Raw genomic sequence first — 24,156 nt, forward strand, 5'->3', positions numbered from 1 at the left:
ACGCAGTATCTTGACGGTAGTATGTTCAATCCCAATCCTTCTGATCAAATAATTTACTAGATACTAATTTTAATATAGATATAACTGATTCCGAGCCACTCGCATTCTAGAGAGAGAATGAATCCCGTTTTCCGGCCGTCGCTGCACTTGTAAGGGATGTTCTCGCAATCCCAGCAATAGGTACTGGAGTAGAGCGTCTGTTTAATACTACACGCGACGTCTGTCATTATCGCCGCGGCTCCTTAAAGCCGCATACCATCGAAGAGCTGATGCTCTATCTCTGTGTATCAAGGTTTAACCTTAAGGTACATAAATCGGAGGAATTTAGAAAGTTTTTTACTACTAATAAGACCGATGTATTAGTAGAAGAGAAGGATGAGACGCCAGATGATGTCGATATTGATGAGATTAGTGATACTGAAGAGCAGGATGATATATCTGGGGATTTGATAGATGTTGATAGCGACAGTCTTGACGGAGATGATGATGATGCTGCTGCTACTGCTGCACCGCAATTACCGAGTATTCATACTCAGCAGCGTACATCAGGGAGGAAGAGGTTGCGAGTTGAGGATGATATATATGAGCGTTATTAGTATGTATATCATGATCAGGATGTAAATATACTATTCAATCACCTAGCATCTTACTTGATATCTTATCAATCAGTCCCATAACTTAATTTATAAGCTTATAAGATGGTTCATGTACAGCTTAAATGGTAATTTGAATACCTAAAATAACCAGGGAAAAATGCATTACTTATGCAGCTGCGATAAATTGGAATGTTTGCATTGTTTGGGGCGCATTATGGGCCGAAATAACCCTGGTGGGCTTTCACCTTGGGCCCATAGCCCACCAATGGGCCCGAAGGCAGGGCCCAAAGCCCAGCCCATTTGTGGGTTGGGTTGGGTTGGGCTATGGGCTTTGTGGGCTATGCAGAGGTCTAGGCCCCACACCCCTATGATTATAAAATAGTCTGCCAGTCGAAAAAAGCATATATCATAATTATCTTTACTGATAATAGCATATAATAAAAGCATCCGTTTTAAAGGTTTAGGAATTGTTGGATGCCCGGATGCCTAAGGCATCACATGTAAATAGAACCCAGATAGTTTGCCTGCTCTCTCGTCCTCTCTTTCTCCTCTTCGTCCACCAGAATACATACAGTGCTTTCTCTATGAACTTACACGTATTGTATCAGGTTATGAGCCTCTTTTGCTAGTTGGACCACTAGCAACTCTTTTCTCTGAAGCTATTTTCATCTGGAGACTTTTGACGATCTGACCCCACAGTGGATCCACCTTTGTGCGTGGTACACTACACGGATTCGGATCCAGCCAATAACATCCAGGAAATCCTTCGAGCCCCGCCGGCAAAAGCTCCGTTTAGCTTTACAATCCAATCATGGCAGACGTCGCGACCGGAAATGTGGGGGACACCAACCCACAAACCCCCCCTCCCGGCGTACCGCCTAACACGATTGATCCCAATGAAGTCCCGTCCTTGAACGATCCGATCCAATTTGCGCAGGATGCCAGTGACAGCGAGGATGAGGATAACAAGCCGTCCCATCAGGGACATGGTCTGCTAACGATTGCAATGACCAAAATTCAGAAAGTGAGGACACTGGAGCACAATGACACTGATCCAAGTGGTTGGAAACAGGCACTGGCTTACCAGTTGATCCCATACGCTTTGGAATGGCTGCTAGAAAGCGACATTCCCCGACCTCCCAAGTCACATGCTTCGTTTGAAAGATGGAAGTACTGGTCTCGCTTAGTTGCAAGCTGGATGTACAATCAAATCGATGTCACACTACAGAACAAGCTGCGCAATTTGTCAAAGATGCCTAAGTACGCTGATCAATTGTACGATGAGCTTATGGCTATGACACAAGGCAGTGACCGGATGCAAACTGCATTCCTTGAGATGAGGAAGTTCGATAAGATGAAACGATCGGATTACAACTCAGCAAGCGAGTACATTGAGGAGTACCAGCGACAGTACCATGTGCTTGCTCGATTCAAGGCAGCACCGCACCCAGCACACGGCCTATCACAAGTCCTTCAAAACCTTGAATTGGAAGTCAAAAAGGTCCAGTTTATTAGGGAAGAAGTCGCAAGTCTCGAACCCAAGAAACTCAATCTCGACAAGGTGGAGGAGTACTGGAGAGCACTCCAAGCAGCTGCTGACATGGAAGGTGTCACCAATGCTGTCTACAATAACAATGCCGGCCGTGGCCGAGGCAATGGAAGAGGTGGTCGTGGAGGAAACCGTGGTGGCCGAGGTGGTCACAACAACGGTCACAACAATGACGATAACACCCAATCCAGCAAAGACATCAATGCTATCGACGAAGACGTAGCCACTGCTAAAAAGAAGAAGAAGAGAGGTCTTCGCAAGCAGCCTGCCGACGGTAAAGACATTCATGACTACGCAAAAGAGATGCGTAATGGTATACAAAAGGATGACAATAACATGTGTTCATTCTGCGGCTTTGGACCGCACACTGCAAAGAGATGTGCCTATCTCAGTGACAACCCACCAGCCTCGTGGGAACCGTCCGGCAACTTGTGGGCCTATTCAAAGGCTATCTAGAGAACTCAACGTCAAGATGGACAGAACAATATGGTTGTTGCAGCTGCCAATTCTGTTGATAGGAAGAATGATTGGTTGCTAGATACTGGTTCTGACAAGACATTGACACACGATCTCGAGGACTTCCACACATACCAACTGGATCACCCTGACACAGCTTATGCGTATAAGGATTACTCTGGTAATAGAGTCGTTACGCTAGGCCACGGTGAAGTCATTGTAAGGGCTGCCCTGCCAGGTTTGGATGGAAAGACGTACTCGTTTATGACAACTGGTTACTACACTCCTGGGGGACACGGCAAGCTATTTGGTATGCAAAAGCTTCTTGAAGAATAAGATATCTCTTACGACACACGCACTAAGAATCTCACAAATGGAAGGGGAGACATCCTAGGGTATGCAGACACGTCAATAGGTGTCCCGTACCTTGTCAGTCCGAAGGACGATGATGACCCCAATGAGATCAAATCGGACATAGATTCCGACGATGACGATGAGATTGGATTTGTGAACAAAGTGACTGCGTACGAGATCCACAGACGTCTCGGATATGCTGGAAAAGCTCGCATTGCTTCCACACTACAATATGCTGAACAACTAGGTGATGATGAGTAGTACGGCACGGAACACTTCGATTGTGACGCCTGTTTTCAAGGTAAGTCAAAGCTCAAGATATCCCGTCAACAACAGGCGAGGGTACAAGATGTAGCATGGAAATTCTACGTTGATACACAGCCAATGAAACCCACTGGGCTAAACGGAGAGAACTACTGGCTACCAGTCGTTGATGATGCTACTCGATTAATTGAGGGAATCATGCTAAAGAATAAAAGTGATGCTTACCATAAGCTTACTGCGTTCTGTGAGAAGATCAAATTACTTACCGGCAGATACCCAGGCATCTGGCGAATGGATAGCGGTACAGAGTTTAAAGAGTTCATCAAATGGGGTGAGAAGCATGGTATGACTTTTGAGACCACACCACCTTACACCGCAGAGCTAAATGGTACGGTGGAACGTTTCGGTGGACATATCAATGACATACAGAGAACGATGATCATCGATGCGAAGATGCCGGAAGAGATGTGGCCGTATGCGACAGACACAGCCATCTACATCTACAACAGACTAGTCAATCCAAAGACTAAGATCTCGCCGCTCACACATTGGCGTCAAGAACTTGAAATTGCAAACCCAGAGCCTTCCTTGAAGCACCTTAGACCATGGGGATCAGCTGCATACGTCCACATTCCGAAGCCTAAGAGGACATAGGCTAGGAAAGCAGCACCCAGAGTGTGGAAAGGTATGCTTGTTGGCTATGAGGGGAACGGTGGTCATGTTTACAAAGTGTGGGATCCAGTCACGAAGAAACTGGTAGTGTCTCGTGATGTTGGTTTTCCGCAACCTAGAGATGACGATGGTATGGGACCAACACCAGCTAGCAAAGCACCCACCGATCCCAAGGATCCTGATGATGATGATGATGTCGTCGGATTCATGCCTGTCTCACTGTCGCAAGAAGACGAGATCTCGAAGCCAGAAAAGAAGCAGCAGCAAGTAGTACGTACACTACAGGTACAAACTCCTACACGATTAGCTGTACAAGCACCTGTTACGCCGTCTACAATTCATCTTCCAACAATTCATGGCAGTGCATCTACAATGCCTGAGACACCACAGAAGGCACCACCGCAGAGAACAATCATTCCGCCAATAAAACAGCGCAAACTCTTTCAAAGTTTTCTCCCAACTGTGGGAGAGGAGCCCATGATGACAGGCGCGAGAATCACTGAGATCACGGATCCTACCACTGAGAGCGTCTCACAGGTTTTGGACATTGAGCGGAAGAAAGAAGATCTCGGAAGAAGACTTCAACAACTGTCAACCCAAGTGTCTCAACTTGCTGAAAGTATGGACGATATTCGTCGAGATACCGACAACATTGAGAGAGCTGTCACCGAGGAATCAGAAGATATGACTCCTTCTCCAGAGCGACAGAGAACAGATTACCAATACCCTTTCTCATCTCCCACTCAACAAGCTTCTCCCGTTCAACAAGCTAGTGTGTCACCAAGTCGTGAGATCACACAAGCTCCACCAGTTCCTCAAGCCAGTGTGTCACCAAGTCGTGAGACCACACAGGCTACACCCGCTCGACAAATCAGTGTGTCACCAAGTCGTGAGATCACACAGGCTATCGATACAACGGAGACAACGACAAGCACTGAGAACACACCGGTTACTGCGAGATCAGAGATGTCACCAAGCCGTGAGATCATCTCAATTGAGTCATCGCCAGATCCTATCTCTCAGGACCCAGCTACACCGGCTCCCACCCTACCCCGCCGATCGAGACGAGCGAATATCGGGATTGCACCTGACCGATACCACGATCCAAAGCAGAAACACCTCGCTGTCGAGTACGAGAAACGAGACCGAGATATTCAACGAGCTGCCACAAGGGCAAAGGCGAAGGACTCGGGCGGTAACAACGTGACGGAGGGTGATGGACAGGGGTCTGCGGGACCTAGTGCGATGTCTGCAACAGCTGATGTGACAATGGACAAAGTCGATATTGACGAACCATTTCTCTACAATGGAAAGCCGCTATGCGCAAAGGACGTTGACTTGCCATCTACGTACAAGCAAGCGCAAAAGAGCCCTTTCTGGCCTCAATGGCAAGAGGCTATGCAAAGACAACTTAGTGATCTCGAGGCTAAAGGCACATGGAGCTTGATCCTTAAGCCGTCAAAAGCTAAGGTACTGCCAGGACAATGGAGATTCACTGTCAAATCCAACACCAGAGATGAAGTCTACGATTTCAAAGCACGATGGGTGGTATGTGGCAACTTCCAAGACAAAAATGATGGAGAAACATATGCCCCTGTCGTCGCCGAATGTATGATCAAAATCGTTCTCACACTGATTGCAGTGTATGGTCTAAAATGGAGGCAAGTTGACTTCACTGCTGCATATCTCAATGCTTCACGTGAAGATGTGGAGACAGTCTATATGAGACAACCTACAGGTTTTGAGTACGCAGATGCACAAGGAGACAAGAAACACTGGGTGTGTATACTCAATCAAGCGCTCTTCGGATTGCGAGACTCTGCTTTCCTATGGAACGAAGAGATGGACTGCAAACTACGTCAGATTGGCTTTCGTCCGCTGGATGATGATCCTTGCGTTTATATCAAAGGCAAAGGCATGAATTTGACTATTATGATGATCCATGTTGACGATTTCATCATTGCTGCACCATCCGACGATGACATTGAGCAAGTTGTCAGCGAACTTCGTCAGTACTACGACTTGAAGGACCTCGGTGAGCCAAAGCAGTATTTGAACTGTGCGCTCGACAGAGACTACGCCAACGGGACAATCACTATGTCACAGAAAGCGTACGTGCAAAAGGTGCTACGTATGGCTAAAACCTCTGGCTGGAAAGACACGCCATTGCCAGCTGCATGGAGAGAGACACCAGCCGATGCGACCAATGCACTAGATGACGATGCTTTTGATCAATATCAGTCTATCGTGGGGATGTTAAACTGGTTGGCAGTCAAGACACGACCAGACATTCGCTTCGCAGTGACACGCTTACAGCATCGACTAGCAAATCCCACCCTTTCTGACTACAAAGCAATGCAACATGTTGTAAAGTATCTGAGACGAAAACCTGACATCGGAATTATCCTCGGTCGAACCGGTGAACTTCGCTTCTATGCACACACAGATGCTTCACATACAGACTGGGAAGATAGCAAATCGACAGAAGGAAATGTCTGGTACCTTGCCGGATCACCTGTTATGTGGTCTACGAAGAAGCAGACGATCACGGCCAATTCGACGACAGTTGCTGAGTGGTGTGCACTGGATCAACCTAGTCGTGATGCAATGTGGTTGAACAAGATCGCACGATCATTTATGCTCCCAGAGCAGCGTCCTACAGAGATCTACACTGACAACATCAACTCACAATTGCTTCTCTCGAAGAAAGGAGGCAAATCGGCGAACAGATGGCTTAATCTTCGTTACTTCTTTGTCAAAGATGCAGTGGCGCAAGGACATGTTGAGATTCATCGAGTGAACACCAAGCGAAATGCCGCAGATGGATTTACCAAGGCTCTTGCAAAGGATCAATTCAAGATCTTTACCGAGCTAATTGGCATGTGCTAAATCCACAAGAAATTTGCAGAGTTTTACTATGTATGCCGGAACTGGAGATCTTGATAGGGAGTGCATGCAGGATTCTATGAGGGGGATGTTGGATGCCCGGATGCCTAAGGCATCACATGTAAATAGAACCCAGATAGTTTGCCTGCTCTCTCGTCCTCTCTTTCTCCTCTTCGTCCACCAGAATACATACAGTGCTTTCTCTATGAACTTACACGTATTGTATCAGGAATGGATAATACATCATTTGTTCGCGAAAAATCAGCTCTATGTGCTATTTTATAATGATTATATTCATGGATACTACGCGTTTTAGGTAGGCGGTATAGATCTATAGTGGCGGTGAACTAGGTGGGGCTATAGGGGTGTAGGTCTGTACGGCGGGCGACCAAGTATGCTACTGGTTCATAACTCTCTCATTGGTTCATATTGCCAGGCATTAATTTAGATTCCACTCTCACTTACAAGTATGCGAAGGTATATCCCGGCCAGGAATCGGAGACTAATTATTTAGTCCAAGGTTATATGTAGAAAAGTCTCATATAGAATATGCTCTTTTTTACTGCCCTCGTGTATATCTAAAAAGATAGCTAAAAGACATCTAAAAGGTATATCAAAAGCCACTTCAAAAGACAGCTCAAAAGACATCTAAAAAGAACCTAACGATTCTTGTTGTATATGTCTCCGGCGATGAAAGGCGCGGTGAGGTAATAAGCCCAATTTCGATATCGCAACAATCATGCCTCCCATGGTGTACGGCCCTAATATCAATGCCACTGCCAACCTGGCCAAGCTGAATACCTCTTCTTCTGATATCTACCGTCTGATTTCACCTCGAACCAAATCCTCCGATGAGGTCCCGCAAAATATGTTCTGGTCATTTGTGGACGTTCGTGACGTTTCAAAGGCCCATCTTCGTGCCTACGAGGTTCCTGAGGCTGGTGGCGAACGCTTTTTCCTTTGCACCGGTAACTTTACCTATCAACAATTTGTTGACGTTTTGCGTGAGAAGATTCCTGAAATTCAAGACCGCGTGCCTGTTGGGAATCCGGGCACTGGAGCTGTCCCTTGACGGTGTACACCATCGACAACACGAAATCACAGAAGATCCTGGGTATTCAGTACCACACGCTTGAGGATACCGTTGTTGATGCTGCACGTTCTCTTTTAGAACTAGAGGGGAAATCTGCCTAGGTAATCAGATAGGACCTTACTCCCTACCTAGTGTTCGATCTCTCTCTCTCTCGCTCAATGAAACCAATGGTGTTTTCTGTTCACTACAAAAATGCACAAATAAGCCACGTTAAATAAATTTACTTCAGGACCAGGCTTTTTCAGAATGTGTAAGAGTGGCCAAGAACTCTCCATGGCGCCTAGCTTAGAATAACGAGTGGAATACAAGAATATAGTGTGGCACGCATGTCTAATAATAGGTAAATATTCGCGCTTTCGATTCTCACTATTGAGAAGTTTGCTAGGTAAACTGGCTTTGTGAGAATGAAAAAAGTGTAGAAGGGTGTAAACCCGTAGTGCATTCCACTCTTCGTTCTCACGGAGAACAAATACTTCTTACTCAGATATAAAAACTTCTCATTTCCCTCCTACAAACTTCTTCCATTTCTACCTGGAATTCCACCCCTATTTATATAGTAAAATCTATCCTTCTCAGCCAACCTGGTAGTTGCTGTGCCTCATTTCCGGTACCAGCAAGCCATCCCAACCTTCACTTTTTCACATCTATCATATCGTTTCTGATAGGGAATCCAGGCCCTGTACGCCCTTTATTTGATGCGTCGGAGTGTGAATAGCTCCGGTTGAAATAGCCTCAAGGTTCACCAAATTGCTGGAAAGGACTCCATTGGATACCTGAATCTCCATACTCCGGTTGTTTATCCTTCCTGTTTATACACCTTCGCCCAGAAAGCGAGATACACACTCGGGTAGCAATGAGGTATCGAAGCATGAGTACCCCCTTGTACTTTTATAGCAGCTCATCTGGATTCTGAGTCGCTAGTTCTATAGTAGCGGAAGAGCTCAGATCTAACACAACTTGCATGGTATGCCACCTGGCCTTGCTATTCGACTTACGGAAGCCAAGGGACAAGGTGGTACGGCTGGACTGAATGTTGCAGACTTGTGAAGTGCGGGGTAAGAAGCATTAAATAACTGTGTTATGCCAAACCATTGATCACATTGCCCGGACCAGGACGCTGGTGATCGGCGTGGCAGCGGTTTAGGAGTATTTGCTTCCTATCGCATGGTGGATTTCGTGAGTGAGAAGCTAATGGAGTTTCTGAGAGAGACCCACAAAGATGGCCACATCGAAGTGCATGGTTACAATATGAGATATAGGGAGAGGTAAAGAGGCAAGAAGCTTCACAATCATGAAAAATCAACATTCCCACGAATATAAAGCTATGGCGTAGACCACCCACTAGATGGGCACCTGGCTAGTGAATAGATTGTTGTACTTGAGAATGGGCTTGCTGGTAGCGTAAATTGTATTGATACTAACCAGAGGCTGGTTAAAAGAATACAACATAACTGCACGGTCATCAATAGCCTAACTTCATCCATTTTCAACTCTCATGTCATGCACAAGGAGAACTTGAACGTCTAATCACTAAGCGAATGAAACAAAGACTACCAGACCTAATCATATTGCGAGATAGACTTAGAAGTTTTACTTTTGATATAACGTACAAGGAAACCATGTGATAACTTATATGAGTATAATTTTTAACAGTGATAAAAGTAGGTAAACAAAAGTAAGAAAATATTACATAAAAACCAGCCCATCACCGACCATCAAACGACAGACCAATGAGTGAGTATCATCCAACCAATCACTCCAAATCGCCCAGGGGAAATAACATGCTTAGAAAGTGAAAGCAAGGGCGAGAGCAACTACCAGGGCACCGGCAGCAGAGCCGGCGACACGGGTGGCAGAGCTGGAGGAAAGGGTGGGGGAGGCAGAGGCAGAGTCGGAGGAAGAGGAGCCGGAGCCGGAGCCGGAACCGGAGCCAGAGGAAGAAGATCCGGAGCCCTTGCTTCCAGCAGTGGCGGTAGCGGAGGATCCAGAGGCAGTGCTAGAGGCGAATCCGGAAGCGGAGGCTGAGGCAGAAGCGCTCTTAGACTTGGGCTTGGTGGAGGGGCGGACACCGGGGGTCACAGATGGGGAGGAAGCACCGGCAGAGGAGGAGCCAGAGGCACCAGAGCCGGAGCCGGAGACACCAGAGCTGGAGGAGCCAGAGCCGGAGGAGGGGCCAGAGCCGGAGGAGCCAGAGCCGGAGGAGGAGCCAGAGCCAGAGCCAGAGCCCGAGCCAGAGCCAGAGCCGGAGCTGGAGCTGGAACCAGAGGCATCAGAGCCGGAGGCGGAACCGGTGGCGGAGGCAGAAGCGCCGGAGGCGACACCAGACTTCTCGGCGAAACCGGCACCCGAGGTGCTAGAGGAAGAGGCGGCAGAGCTGGAAGATGTAGAGGCCTTGCAGCTCAGGTCGTACAGAGGGGTGGTGTCGGTGGATGAACCAGTGACACCGAAGCTGGGGGCGGTAGTACCGGCATCCTCGAGGATGTACCACCAGGTGTTGGTGACGCCCAACAGAGGGCAAGCAACTTCGTCCCAGTACTGCTTGGCGTTGGCGACGTTGGCGACAGCCTGGTTCTCGGTGGCGCCGGTAGTAGGCCAGCCAGTCTCGGTGATCCAAACCTCCTTACCGGCAGCGACAGCCTTGGTATTCGCAACGCCCTTGTTGAAGAGGGCCTTGGCGTCATCGATGGAGTTGGGGTCGGTGTTCTCGTAGTAGGGGTATCCATCGAAACCGAGCCAATCGACGGCCTCGATGACGGCAGAGTTGGAGCCGTTGGTCCATGAGTTCCAGGTGTCGACGTGGCCGATGGGGGCGCCGCTCAGGGAAGTACCGGAGATGGCGGAGCGGACCTGGTTGATGTAGTCGGCAAGCTCGGTGGGTTCGACACCGAGACCGGCGTTGGCCTTGACACCAGTGACGGAGTTACGGTAAAGATCCTCACTGCCGACGGAGATACCGACGACCAGGTCTGTGAAGGCATCGCCGTAGGTGGAGATGGCGGTTGTGAGGGCAGCAATCTCGTTGCTCATGTCACCACCGGAAGCCCAGAGACCGAGGAGAAGAGTGGTCTTCTCCTTGATAGCGGCGGGGATGGCCTCAATGGGGCCGTTGGTAGTGCCACCCTGGATCATGGTGTACAGACGAGCACTGGTGAAGGCATTGTCGGTTCCAACGAGGTTCTTAGCAGTAGCAAACTCGGTCTCGAAGTCGGATTGGGTCTTGAGGCTGCCATCAACCTTGAGAGCACCGTAGTTGAAACCCTGAGAGACGGCCTCGGAGGTAGCGACGGCCATCGCGAGGGCAAGGAATTGAGCGGAACGCATTTTGAGGGTTTTTTTTTAACGAGTGTTGATAGTCAATGAGAATGAGATTGAGATGAAAAAGGGAACCTGGAATAAAAGAGTGTAGCCAGGGAAAATTCGAAAAGAAAAGATGAAGAATAAAGGTGAAAGTGAAAGTGGAAGTGAGAAATGCAAACGGAAGAGAAGTAGCCCTCTAAAGTCTTCTAAAGAACAAAAGCAAGGTTGGTTCTAGCCATGAAAATTCAGTCTAGATTCCGCCACAGTGTAGTTTTGTGGATTCTGTGGGTCAGAACACGTTTGCTTGTCCACTTTAACCCTGTTTTAAACCCTCCGATTGGTTGAGCTGAAAATTGATTGATTCCAAAAATATGCATGAGCTGTGGGTCCTGGTAAATCCATGGATCCCGAGGCTGCATTCGATGATTTTGCCCGATCTCCCCGGATACTTCCATCCGGGTTTGGGAGTGAAGCGTTACCCCGACCATTCACATTTTGAACCTGAATAAAATTCACACCCTTTTCATTTGTTACAATTGATATGTATTCAATATGGTGGGTCGGAGACAACCTTCGGGTACTCCGTAGGGAGTAAACCCTAAGCACTAGAGGAATATGACAGAGACACCCTAGTGGAGAATCGGTGGCATTGCATGACCGAGCTCATCTCAAGGGTTCCATCAGGGGTTTACTAATCTCCCCTATACAACACTGCCCTGGTGGTCTATTATTAACCAACCCCTTTTAAGCTCAACCCTTGATAGATCAATGATCGGCCGGTAGGGGAGCATCGTGACGTCGTAATCTACGGTGGACTCCGTACTCTGTGCCCTTGTCGGGTGTAGATGTCAAACAATGGCATTTAAATAGATTTGTGTAATTACGGAGTATCATTCCAGCACATGCAGATACCTCCTTACTCTATATTATAATTCCATCCAATCACGCTAATTAATATGTATCATAGTTCGGGCTACGGGAGTACCCTTGGCCAAGTCGATATTGACTAATCATACCCAGTACTCTCAAGATAAATATATTATAATTTTGTGGTTTCCGCACACACTTTGTGTTTTAGTCAGCGTAGCTTAATGTCTTACCCGACGACTTCGGTATTATCGATCTTGTCGAACTTTGAGTGTGATGATATCTTAGAGGTGGAAGGCTGCTAATGGGAAAATACCTAGTAGTGAATAGTTATTATTATCCTTCATGGCTAAATTTTGCGAAACCACATGATTCAGAGGCTTGAGCGATCCGTGACTATAATACTCCGTAGTACTAATAGTAATACTTAATATTGGAAAGTAGCATGGTGTGATGATCATTCTAAATGGGTCGACTCTGTCTAGATATTTTTTCCCACCTTCTGAAATGGATGGGTTATATTATTTTAGATAAAGGGGCCTTACTGTCCATGTTTAAGTGCCCAACACAAGCCTTTTAGGCTACCCCCCTATCATCACTCCCGAGGTCCAAACTCACATTATAGTCTCATATTGAATCGACTGACTGGTAGCCCAACACCAATTTGTACTTCATCAACATTTGTTAAATACAACATTAGAATAATTAGGCTCTATATATTTTTCACTGTGCTATATTTAGTAGCTTGTCCTATCTGCGATAACCAACTGGAAGGTGGGGTAATTGTCCACAGATGGAACATCGAGATGTGTCCTTAGTTCCTGTTCCCTACATTAATCTGAAAGTATGATAATCACAAAGGAAAAGGTTCAAGAGATCTTGAACAAAGCTGCGCTCCGCTCTCGAGGCCCAGGAGGTGCCATCGCCGTCGTCAAAGATGGCGAGGTCATCGGCCAACGTGTCTGGGGATTCGCAGACCTGGACCAACGAATCCCCATGACGTCTCAAACGCAGCTACCCATCTGTTCAATTACCAAACAGTTTGTGTGTGCACTACTGATTGACCTGGAGCGCAACCCAACCCCAACACTAGCTGCAAAGGGTGATGTCCGGAAACAGCTGTCAGATCATCTCACGGAAATACTAAGCCCGGAGCTCACACGTGACGGCGAACTGACACTTGATCGGCTATGCGACATGCAATCCGGTATGCGCGACTACTGGGCTATGACCACACTGTGGGGATCCAAGCCCGACGACGAGTTCCTGATAGCCAGAGACTGTGGTCCACTGCTTGCCCGAACCAAGTCATTCCATTTCCAGCCGGGAACGGAATATTCTTACTGCAATGTCAACTTCCACGTACTTGCCCGAGTGATTGAACGTGCTACGGGGGAGTCTCTTGACAAATTGCTCGAAGAGCGAATCCTCCAACCGGCTGGTATGAGCACGGCATTCCTTTGTCCGAACACTGCACACCACCCACCGCCATGTGTCGGGTATGAGGGTGACGAGCAGCACGGCTTCACAGCGGCTGTCAACAGAATGGAATGGTCTGGCGATGCTGGATTGGTGGCCTCACTCACTGATATGATCGCGTACGAGAAGTATCTCGATCGCTGCTACGCTGATCCGCAAAGCTGGTACCACACCGCTATTGTTGCCCCGAAATTCAAAGATGGCACCCCTGCGAGGTATCGTTATGGGCTAGGTCACACCGATATCGAGGGCGTGAACACGATCGGACATGGTGGAGCGTTGCGAGGGTATCGACTGCACCGGCGACACGCACCACGCGAGCGGTTGTCCGTTGTCGTTATGTTTAACAGTGACCTCGGCGCATTCGGACCCAACGTTGATATCTTCCGAGAGCTCTTGGAACTACCCAAGCCTGTGACACTGTCCGTTCAGTCTGATGCGGGTTGGGTCGGCGCGTTTCTTGACCAAGATACCCAGCTGTCGATTATCATCACTAAGGGCGCACGGGACGGAGAGGTGGCCGTCAGCTATGACGGCGCCGCCGATACTATCAAGCTTAGCACACCGAATCATGGGAAGTCTGATTCGGCGGTCGCGACGATTGATGGAGATTCCTTGAGTATTCATCGTGTCGGAGATAACCGTATACTCAGTGCTCGGCGCATTGTCCCGAAAGAATCAATCCTTAAAGGGACTACACTCCAGGGCGTCTACCACTGTAACGAGATTGAATCTACCTTCCATTGCATTGGCGAAGATGGTTTGCTATACGGTGCATTTGATGGATATCTGGGTCAAGGAAATGCAACTCCCATGAAATATCTGGGAGATGACGTCTGGGTCTTGACTTGTCCACGTGGTTTGGATGCACCAGCTCCGGGAGACTGGACCATTGTCTTTTCTCGGGATGAGTATGATGTAATTCAAGGGTTGACAATTGGTTGCTGGTTGGCCAGGAAGGTTGACTTTGTGAAGAAAGCATGAGGGTTCTATTTTAGTACGTAGGTGAGTCAAATACAGTCAATCATATTCAATACGAGGAATTATATAACATTTTTGAAATCATGGGTAGAATGTTCAATTATTCATTAGCGAGTAGCTGCTGCAGCTTGTACTTCTCAGTTTGGAGTACTGGTGATCGATTGTGGCATATTGACTAGAAAGAGGAAAGTGCCTGGCAGTCCTAGGAAGGTGCGACCCAACTAGACTGAAGACAAATAAACGGTTATCGACAACGCGTCTTCCTCTTCTCTTCCTCTTCTCTTCTTCCATCAACAAAAAGTTTCCCACCATGGCATCTGAGCAACCTGCCGAAGAGTCCATTGCTGAAAAGGAAGTGGCGCCCACAAAGGAACGACCAACCCGGCGCAAGCATCATCGGTCACAGACCGCGCACTTCGCACGGAAGTTGCGCCGTGCCGGGATAGAAGTCGTAAGTCTAATCTACCTTACTTCTGCATTCACATATCTCTTAGATTATACTAACACTTGAGCCTTATAGCCCGAGCCCCCCAAAAGGGACGTGACGAAGGCCAAGGTCAGCCGGCAGGCTAAGAGGCGCTTCAACAAGCGCATGAGACGTATTTTTTGCCGGGAAAGTCAGAGAAGAACTGATCATAGCTAACATATTTAGGTGCCGCCGCTGCTGCTGCCACTGCCACCACCGACGCTGCCGCCGCGGCTTCCCCTCCCACCCCCAACGACAAAAGCCGAATCATGGCTAGATCTCCCCAATCCAACAAGGATGGGAACAAGCCCCTCGACTTTCAGCAACCACTCACCTTTCGCCCCAAAAACAGCGGCGCGGTTGCGGAGTCTCCCTCCGAGACTCTGAGCCTCACATTGAGGCCGAAGGAAGACCGTGCCTAAGGGCAATTCTTTTTTTTTTTTTTTTATTATTATTCAAAATAATGGTGCCCCAAATATGTTAGATTATTGAATTTTGTTTGATTAATATTGATAATCGTTGCCTAGCTGGTTGGTTGCAATTTTCCGCGTTGTAAATTATAGCCCGGTGTAGTGCCAGAGAGTTGATTCCCTTTGCGGATTAAAAATTCCCAGTTATGAGTTCCCTAGGTTGGAAATTATGACTCTTGAACATATACATATGCATTGATGGACCTACATGAATCGCAGACTGTACGTTGAGGTGGTACTATGAAGTGGATCTTGTATGTTCATATCCAGGAAGTCGAGTGCTCCAGGTCCTAAGCAACAGGTGGAAATGGGTGTCACTTTATTATCTAGGTTCTACCCCCAGATTCTGTTAGTCTCTCACGATTAATGAATTTCTGGCTACTGGCTGCCGAGACGCAAAGTGACCAATATTCTCACGACAGTTCGTAATCGTATTGCCTCGAGCCCTACTATTGGCCTTAGAAATTAGGTGTCTATTTCCCAAAGCCACCCACTTAGGAAAACCACACCAAATGCGGAAGCTGAGAACCTCGACGATGTGATAGGACGAGATAAAGTAGTCAAGCACTGACTAGACCCGACTCGATATAGTCCAGTCCGACCACATCCAGCTTATCGGGATCGGCACTTTCATTGCAATGCAACTGGTTCCTCTCACGCTGAAGGTTTGACACGCGGGGCTAGGCCTGCTGCTCATTTGCCCTGTCCTATTCCGTCGCTTCTTTTTTTTTTCTCCTTCATTTTCTAGTCCTTCCATCTTTTCTCTTCCTCAGACATGGACCAGGATCAGCACAAAGACGATGTCCACTCCACTGTGGAGGTGGATGGTCTTCCTCCAAACAAGATCGACCAGCCAATTGCACCAGATCAATTCGACGAGAGATACCGCACCACCCGGATGGAAATCTGGGCATATTATGCGTGCGTGGATCGTTGAATTGGCCATGTGCACAGACTAAACACCACGAATGCAGCTATTACATTGGAAATAATGGCTTGTCTCTGTTCAGTGGGTCTATCCGGACTCTCAAAAGATCCTAATTCGGGCAAGTGGAAGCAGAAGCTGACCCGTTCTAGACTTCGCGCCAACTGCTTTCCAAAACTTGCTCTACCAAGCAGCCCCTTCCGATGGATTACTCGACTTCATAGGCAGACCACGCACGGTCAACAGCATCGTCCTCCTCTCAAACGGAATCTCCTTCGCGATCCAAGTCGTGGTATTCCTCATAATTGGCAGTTTCGCCGACTTCGGCTACTGGCGACCCAACATCTTGATCGGGTTGTCAATCATTGCCTACGCCATCGGCTTTGGATGGTTAGGTGTCCATACTTCGGACAAATGGCATGTCGCAGTTGGTCTGTACATGGTTGGTTTGATCGCCTATCAGACTACACTCACTTTCTGGACTGCTGCGTTCCCGGGCTTGGCGCGAAATTCTCTCGAACTGAAGGAAAAGGCCGACGCATATGTCGCGGGAACGATCACTCGTGATGAATACGACTATGCAGATACCATGATGCGCAGCAAACTTGCCAACGTCGCTTTCTATGTCCAGTCCGTCGCGGAGATCTTTATTCTAGCGATCATTGTGGGAATCATGTTCGGCTTGAAAGTCAATGATAGTGAGAGCAATAACAACTGGGGACTGAGTGTGCTGATCGCTTTTGTCTCTGGTGTGTGGTTGCTTGTCTCGATCCCGTGGTTTGTTCTTGAGAAACGCCGTCCCGGTCAAGACCCTGGGAAACGGTCTATTCTTGTTGCGGGCATTTGGCAACTGTGGCATGCTATGAAGCAGATCTGGCATTTAAAGCAGAGTCTGATCTATCTGATTGGTAAGACTTTGTGTTCTACTATGTTTATTGCTTGGTCATTGACTAACGGTGCTGGCAATAGGTTATTTCTTACTTGGAGACTCTCTTAACACCACTGTGACTGTTATTGGAACTTTGCAGAATAGCATAGTTGCGTATAACACACTGGAACTGACATATCTGCTTATTGTTGGTATTGCTGCACAGGTGAGCTTTAATTTCCTAAGCAAATTTGTTACCAACTGACAGATCTCTCTCTTAGGCGGTTGGCATATACGCATTCTGGACAATCCAGCAACGCTTCAAGCTCGGAACCAAAACAATGTTCAACGCCATCGCCGTTGGAATCATCCTACTTGATGGTTGGGGCATGATCGGTATCTGGACCAATAAGTTCGGCTTCCACAATACATGGGAAGTCTGGGTATGCCAATCCCACTCTGCCATATGAGCAGTTATATCTAATTAGATCGATCCTATAGGTCTACCAAGCGTTCTACGGCCTTTTCATCTGCCCCTGGTACAGCTACTCGCAAATCATGATCTCAGAAGTCACACCCCGTGGCCACGAGTTCCTATTCTTCAGTCTCTTCAGCATCATTGGCAAAACCTCGTCTTTTATTGGACCCCTCGTCTCAAGTGCAATTATCGATGCGAGTCCGTCGGGCAATGTCTCGACGCCGTTCTACTTCTTGTTCGGGTTGAGTGTTGCCAGCTTTTTGATTCTGTTCTGGGGTGTTGATTTAAAGAAGAGCCAGATAGAGCAGGAGAGGTTCTTATTGGATAAGTTGCGTCGGTTGGATGCTAGTGCGTCGTCGTCGTCTTCTGATGAGGAGACTTCTGCGGCAGTCTGAACTACTGTCTTCAAATATGTCATGGTGGTTGACTCTTTCTGGTGTTTCTATCTAGAGACACTGCAGCTTATGGAGATACTCTGATGCCTTTGGTAAATACATGTCGCGACTGCAATGGGAAATATGACATAAAGCGCAACTCTAACTCTACCGCATACGGCCTGTCATTGATTAGATGAATGAAGAAATTTACTATCATTTTAAAAATAGTGTGCGTAAAGTAGAAGAAGAATAGATCATTTATTGGTATTGAACAATATTTTTTGTAAATGTACACACCAGCTTGGGGCGTACACGGGTTGCAACGTTGCAACGGAGAACCAGGAGACAAGACATTTAAACGCCAGACCTATGCACTGCCATAAGCGCCAATTCCGATACAAGATACCGATACCACAATTAAAGAGCAGATCATTCCGCATCGGAAGAAACTTCCTTGGACTTGCTCTTCTTCTTTTTCTTCTTCTCTTTGCGCTCGGCAGCCTCGTCGGCGTCGACATCCTCCTCGGCCTCGCGTTTCCGCTTGCTCTTTTCCTTCTTCTCCTTCTTTTCTTTCTTCTCCTTCTTGTCCTTCTTCTGCTTCTCCTCGAGATCGGCCGGTGTCACTTCCTCGGGCGCAACGAAATCCTTCTCGCGCTCGCGCATCTTCTCGTCCCGCTTGAGGCGTTGTCGCTCGACAACCTCCTCCTTGTGAACGCGGTCCTTGGCCTCCTTTGACAGGAAGTACTCTCCAGACTCGATCTGCAGATCGACCTTGCTCTTCTCCGGCGCAGGGGGGAAGGGTGTGTAAGTCTTCTTCTCCTTGTCGGTAACCTTGAACGGCACGTGGCGCTTGGACAGCGTGCGCTTCTTGAAGTTAGGCAGGAACCGATCCCAGGACTCTTCCGCCAGCGTCGGGTCCTTGGCGAGCTCGCGCTTGATCATCAACTCCTTGATGTGATAGATCGGGTGGATGTTGGCCATGCAGTCATCGATAATGCGTCGCACCTCCTTCAGTCCCTTGAACGGACCCATCACGGCAACCGTGTTACCCTGAACCAGAATGTATGTGTCGGTGAGCAGCTCGAGCGCTTTGAGGGTTGAACCGTTCGGACCGAGAATGCGCTGTCGTCGCTTCACGAATCGCTCTTTGTTCCGCACTTGGTTGCGGATCTTGATCACGTCGCATGCCACGCCGTCTTCGAGAATCTTCATCGCTTGTGTCACCGGTACGCTTCTTGCGAGCAGCTTGATCAGATCGCGGGATTTGATGATCGCTGCCGGGTCGTAGGTCTTCCGCGTTGTCTTCACTGTCATGCTACCCTCAACCAAATCCAGTGTGCAGGCGATGCCCTGCTTCTCCAGCGCTCTTGTAATCACCGGCCATGCTTCCTTCAAGTACTGTTCACGGTATTTGGGGAAGAGTGTCATGAAAGACGACTCCTCGGCGAAACTGCCTGCGGCATTGTGTTCCGGTTTGAATTCTTCGATCTGGTGCGAGGATCCGTCAGTAAGGTTTATTCACCAGTGAAAAAAAGACATCAGGGGTGTGTATTGGCTTACATTCCACTTATCGATATCATCTGTATCCCAGGCCTTTTCCTTATTGTGTGTTGAAGGCATCTTGTTGGTGGTGACTTGAATCAAGAAAAAGAATTGGCGACTGTTCCGGAGCTCAAATGAAAATCCGCGCCAACTTTTTTTCTCCCCGCTTTCCCCGATTGGGTAGTTCCTGGTGCCTTATACATCAGGCAACCACCACATCTAGATCGGGGTCAAGCCTGCGTATCTTCCTTCCTCTTGGCTGGCTCTACGCTAATTCCTGCTGTGTACGAAGTACGGAGTACAACAATTGCTAAGAATAGTTCAAATTGGGGGCCGATAATTATCGGCATATAAAAGGAGCACTTTGGTCTCAGTCCTCCGTACAGGAAAATACAAATGAAAATGGAGATGGATCATGGGAAAGGCATTCGGCGATTTCCACGTGTATAAATAGACCAGTATAGGCGATCTAAGCACCAATCTTCCATGAATGATCAGGACCAATCGAAGCCACAAGCTGTTGAGACTAGATTATCCCCTCCATGGCTGTTTTGGCCCTGTTTTGGCCTCAAAGCCCCCGGAGGAGACCAGTCACAAGGACTGCGCGCGATAGGTACAATTCTCGGGTAGATTTGTGCCCAATGGTCGCCTCAAGGCCGCCCCCCAACACACTCATAAAGAGGAGAGTATGTACCTAAGGCATTTCGAGCTCCTGTGGGTCTTTTCGGCAATCAAAATACCGCAACTCGTCGAGCTAGCGTCGCTCTCACACAGGGGCATTCCGGAGGAACTCTAATCGGACACTAAGAGGCGGCATGGCCTCTTCCCGAGTAAGGGAGAAGGAAATCAACAAATCAACAAGAACCCAGCGTTAGTTGTATCCCGATATGCAGCTCTGCTCTTGTAAACTCCCAATTGTTGGTGATTTAGATGTTGTGATTGGGCACCAAATCCGTACGGAAAACACGGTAAAGAGTGTATTGGTTATCAGAGCTCCTGCCGCATAAATAATACCGGTAAGACACGAGATAGGACGTTTCTTAATGTGTAACAGACGTTGTGGTAGCTCATTGAGACTTGAGGGAGCTCGCCTCCGCTTGGGACCATCACTCTCGATATGAGACGAGAGTCTGTTCCCAAGGCATGAGGGCGTGAAGGCATGGTGGCAATGGCGCGAAGCTGTCAAATTGTCAAGCCTGTATGGACATTGTTAATAGCTCGTATTAACATTGAGATCAGTCAAAGCGTATATACCGCCTGAGACGGGTGTAAATCATGTGGTCCTGAAATTCGGTGGTTCCCTGACTCTCCCGTCAGTTCGGTAAGTCCCCTCCTGTTTCATCTTCCTCTGCGTTCTTCGTCTTTTGTCACTTCGCTGATCAGTTACATCTTGGAGCATGATGGGGTCGGAAACATCCTTCTCTAAAGGGTAAGGTCAGATCGGGTCCAACGGTGTCGGGTATCGCGCACTGGGCACGATCTCAACAGCTTAATCTGCACCCCCAAGCCTCCTGCTCTCAAACCCTCTCGGGTCCTCTCCTGTTTCGTTTCACTTCCATTCTGCCTAGAAGCAGTCAACTAAAAGTTCAACTTACCCTAGGCAGCGACAGCGATACCTCGACCCCGAGCTTCGTTCAATGCACCTTCACTTTCCCACCGCGTTGGGCAGTAACCCAATACCGACCTCGAGTGGATACGAGGCTCTTTAAAGCCAAGACTTGATGCATGTGGGAATTGTTGGCTTCTCCGGGAACCGTGATGCGCACGACTACGAGCATTCTCCGATTCCAATCGCCATTGAGGTGTCCCATTCGTTTTCGGTGCGACCATGCAGTCCTCTTTCAATGGATCATACCGGGACTCCCAAGGTCTCCGCTGGGCTTCGGCAAACATACAGCGACGGTGGGACACGGATCCCTATTCCATTACAGACGGCAAAAGGAACCTTGAAAAGAACAGGTGCAATCAAAAAAACCTCATTCGACTAACCATCTTCCCGTTAATGCAATATGTTTATGCAAATGGGATGCGAAGAACAACACAACAAAAAGCTGTACAATATGCCGGAATATGCTGGATGCAGAATGCAGGAGGGTCGGCATCGACAACGGGCCCATCGTACGAGCTATTTGTTTTCTTCTGCAAGAGATTGCCCCTATCGAGCCGTCGCACCTGCCGATTTGCCCAGATCGATGCCTTTATGGCTTTCTGCCAATGCACACATATCTGCTCTGTTAGACTCTGTCTCTTGATTTCACATTGGAAGAATACCTACAGTGGGAAATATGCCTTTAGTGTGGGGTCGGCTGCCTCTTGCTGCGCTTGGTCCACCAAAGCATTGAAAGTATCCGGAGCCATATGCAGACGTTGAGTCAATGGGTATAGTGCGAGGGAGCGGAGAAGTTGCTGCATGTTTGCACAACTGTGTCGGCCGATGTCTCGCATCCGCTGGTCTGCATTGAATCAATCAGTCTCGTTTGTTCATCTTGGGCAGCCAAATACCAACCAGTCGACCACGCAGATAGAGGAAGAGGAATCATCTTCGTATCCACCTCGACAAACCCCGCCTCGGTCATGAGAGTTCTCAGCTTCGATCCGATCCGAAGATCTTTCCTATCCTCCAGAGCACGCAGATATTGTGTGCTCCATCTTCTCAAGGCATGCTCGTCAGTGATTGAGCCGTTGTCAGATTGAACATTGAAGTATATTTCCACCATCTGGATCCAACCCCCTGGCTTGAGGACCCTTGACAACCGCTGGTGTTAGCCCTTGGGTTTCGGTTGGAGGACTCTTGCCTTTTGGAGTGACGGCAAGGTCAACCAGCTCTGGAGAACTCGCACCTGACTATGTCACGAAGATAGGATGGCCATCGGGATCGATTAATGCCGGTCGCAAGGAGTCTAGAATGGACAAGATCGAAATGGTTTGCAGGAAAGGTGAAACGGCGGTTCAAGTCATCGACCTATTCGGCACAAGTTAGCGACTGTTTTTCAGGAGGGTACACACCTAAACAGAACTGTTGTTCAAGATTGACGGATCACACAGAGGCCACGAAGCACAAGGCATGGGTAAGAGGCAATGTTACAACCCTCTCATGGTGTAAACCACACCGTCCTCGGTGGTGAGATGTGAGACAAGTGGACTTACCTGGAGCCATAAATTGTCAGGCATGTCGTCTGGACTCATGTGAGGGGCAATGTCTACGCCGATAACCTATAGACCACCAAATGTTAGGATGTTGTCGGGCGCAATCAAAGGGACATCTCACTTCGCAATCAGGGTTTTGCTCAGCAACATCGACGGCCCAGGATGCGGATCCATGCCCACAGTCCAGAACTCTTTTCAGTCGACGGATTGGTGGGAAGATCAGACGATTATCGAAAATTCTGTGAAAAAGTTGTTGCTGGTCTTCGAGTTGTTGTGCTTCTTCCTGCTTCAGCCGTCAGCGAGAAGACAACGATGAAAACCTGAACGTCTTACCTCATCGACCGGTCCGAAGTACGTACGATGATCGATCGAATATTTCTGATACTCACGGCCCTGAACTGTGATCGTATTGAGATATTCACGGTCTAATTCTATCGTTTGTGAATCGGGACTCCTGGCGGCCATCAACGTCAGTTGCCCTTGGTCCGAAAGAACAACGGGGAGAACTAGCATACGCCATTGTCACTCCTGAATCAAGTGGTGTTGTGGACGAAGAGGAAAATCCGAGTTGGTATATCCTGATTTGTCTGGCCAAGGCGGGGTTGAATTCTCCGAGTGCAAGATCTTGCTTCAAATCACAATATCCGAAAAAGGAGTGAAATTTGATGTGCTGGGAGTTTCATGGGAGAGATCGGGTGCCGCTTGAAGACGTCGGCGGTACCCACGGAGAGGATGGCGGCTCGCGCGAGGATCACTCACCCTTGGGCGTCTGCTCGCGAAGGCTGTATGGAGGGGCTTCCAATTATACGTACCAAAATGTACGAACAGGGAAGGCCAAGCGGTCCACCCAATCGAATTACCTCTTTTAAAGATCACACCAGATGCACGACTTGATTTGTGAAGACACGGGGTGTTTAACGGTCGAATATTTAGCACGGATGGGGCCTGCGTGGGTAGTAACCAAATACGATCAATGCGGACTCCTAGCTTCCCTCCGGATCGTTCATGTGGTTCCTTTGGGGCCAACCCCGAAACGGTCCCTCACATCCTTGCTAGCGGAACTACTAAAGATGGCCTGAGACGCTCTGCGTAGGAGGCTCTTGTTGCTACTGGATGACCCTGGCACGTCAACCAAGGCTTGACGAAAGAAAAAAATGCGGGTCGGTTGAGTGGCCAAAGAGTGGTTCACGAATAATCCCGGGCGATTGACACCAGAATGGGTAAGTATCAGAATAGATTTGACTCGGGTCTGCTGCTTAAAGCCAAGCTAACGAACCTTGACACTAGGCGGCAGTGCCGTCAACTAATGCACAGTTCGCCGTCTCGCATAGTACCTACTTTCCTCGAGGGTCTAAGGGCGCCCGACGATGTGGATCGAGTACAAATCCG

General features: G+C 48.3%; 7 protein-coding genes across 7 annotated transcripts; 4 read left to right on the forward strand and 3 right to left on the reverse strand.

The window, feature by feature from the left end:
• Positions 1-7,516: 7,516 nt before the first annotated feature.
• On the forward strand, positions 7,517-7,849 carry N7455_007773 (uncharacterized protein; the record flags this gene model as incomplete). Its single annotated transcript, XM_065605731.1, has 1 exon — positions 7,517-7,849. One exon carries the CDS (start codon positions 7,517-7,519, stop codon positions 7,847-7,849), a length of 333 nt encoding a protein of 110 aa, XP_065460680.1.
• A 1,806-nt stretch (positions 7,850-9,655) lies between these two features.
• On the reverse strand, positions 9,656-11,191 carry bgt2 (GPI-anchored beta-1,3-endoglucanase EglC; the record flags this gene model as incomplete). The annotated part of the gene is made up of 1 exon (XM_040960273.2): positions 9,656-11,191. One exon carries the CDS (start codon positions 11,189-11,191, stop codon positions 9,656-9,658), a length of 1,536 nt encoding a protein of 511 aa, XP_040809339.2.
• Positions 11,192-12,880: 1,689 nt separating this feature from the next.
• On the forward strand, positions 12,881-14,497 carry N7455_007775 (uncharacterized protein; the record flags this gene model as incomplete). Its single annotated transcript, XM_040960232.2, has 1 exon — positions 12,881-14,497. One exon carries the CDS (start codon positions 12,881-12,883, stop codon positions 14,495-14,497), a length of 1,617 nt encoding a protein of 538 aa, XP_040809319.2.
• A 307-nt stretch (positions 14,498-14,804) lies between these two features.
• Positions 14,805-15,382, forward strand: N7455_007776 (uncharacterized protein; the record flags this gene model as incomplete). The annotated part of the gene is made up of 3 exons (XM_040960256.2): positions 14,805-14,945; positions 15,015-15,093; positions 15,147-15,382. 3 exons carry the CDS (start codon positions 14,805-14,807, stop codon positions 15,380-15,382), a joined length of 456 nt encoding a protein of 151 aa, XP_040809305.2.
• Positions 15,383-16,205: 823 nt separating this feature from the next.
• N7455_007777 (putative autophagy protein (Atg22)) lies at positions 16,206-18,096 on the forward strand (the record flags this gene model as incomplete). The annotated part of the gene is made up of 6 exons (XM_040960208.2): positions 16,206-16,351; positions 16,405-16,439; positions 16,508-17,263; positions 17,325-17,449; positions 17,505-17,666; positions 17,725-18,096. 6 exons carry the CDS (start codon positions 16,206-16,208, stop codon positions 18,094-18,096), a joined length of 1,596 nt encoding a protein of 531 aa, XP_040809287.2.
• Positions 18,097-18,507: 411 nt separating this feature from the next.
• Positions 18,508-19,698, reverse strand: N7455_007778 (KRR1 small subunit processome component; the record flags this gene model as incomplete). The annotated part of the gene is made up of 2 exons (XM_040960235.2): positions 18,508-19,566; positions 19,639-19,698. The coding sequence occupies 2 exons, from the start codon at positions 19,696-19,698 to the stop codon at positions 18,508-18,510; spliced, it is 1,119 nt and encodes a 372-aa protein (XP_040809299.2).
• A 2,120-nt stretch (positions 19,699-21,818) lies between these two features.
• N7455_007779 (class I SAM-dependent methyltransferase) lies at positions 21,819-23,287 on the reverse strand (the record flags this gene model as incomplete). Its single annotated transcript, XM_040960263.2, has 8 exons — positions 21,819-21,846; positions 21,896-22,073; positions 22,127-22,365; positions 22,461-22,582; positions 22,768-22,833; positions 22,889-23,050; positions 23,101-23,221; positions 23,283-23,287. The coding sequence occupies 8 exons, from the start codon at positions 23,285-23,287 to the stop codon at positions 21,819-21,821; spliced, it is 921 nt and encodes a 306-aa protein (XP_040809340.2).
• Between the last annotated feature and the right edge of the window lie 869 nt (positions 23,288-24,156).

This window comes from Penicillium solitum, assembly GCF_028829755.1.
Source record: "Penicillium solitum strain IBT 25940 chromosome Unknown utg000005l_segment0_segment0, whole genome shotgun sequence".
Lineage (NCBI taxonomy): Eukaryota > Fungi > Ascomycota > Eurotiomycetes > Eurotiales > Aspergillaceae > Penicillium > Penicillium solitum.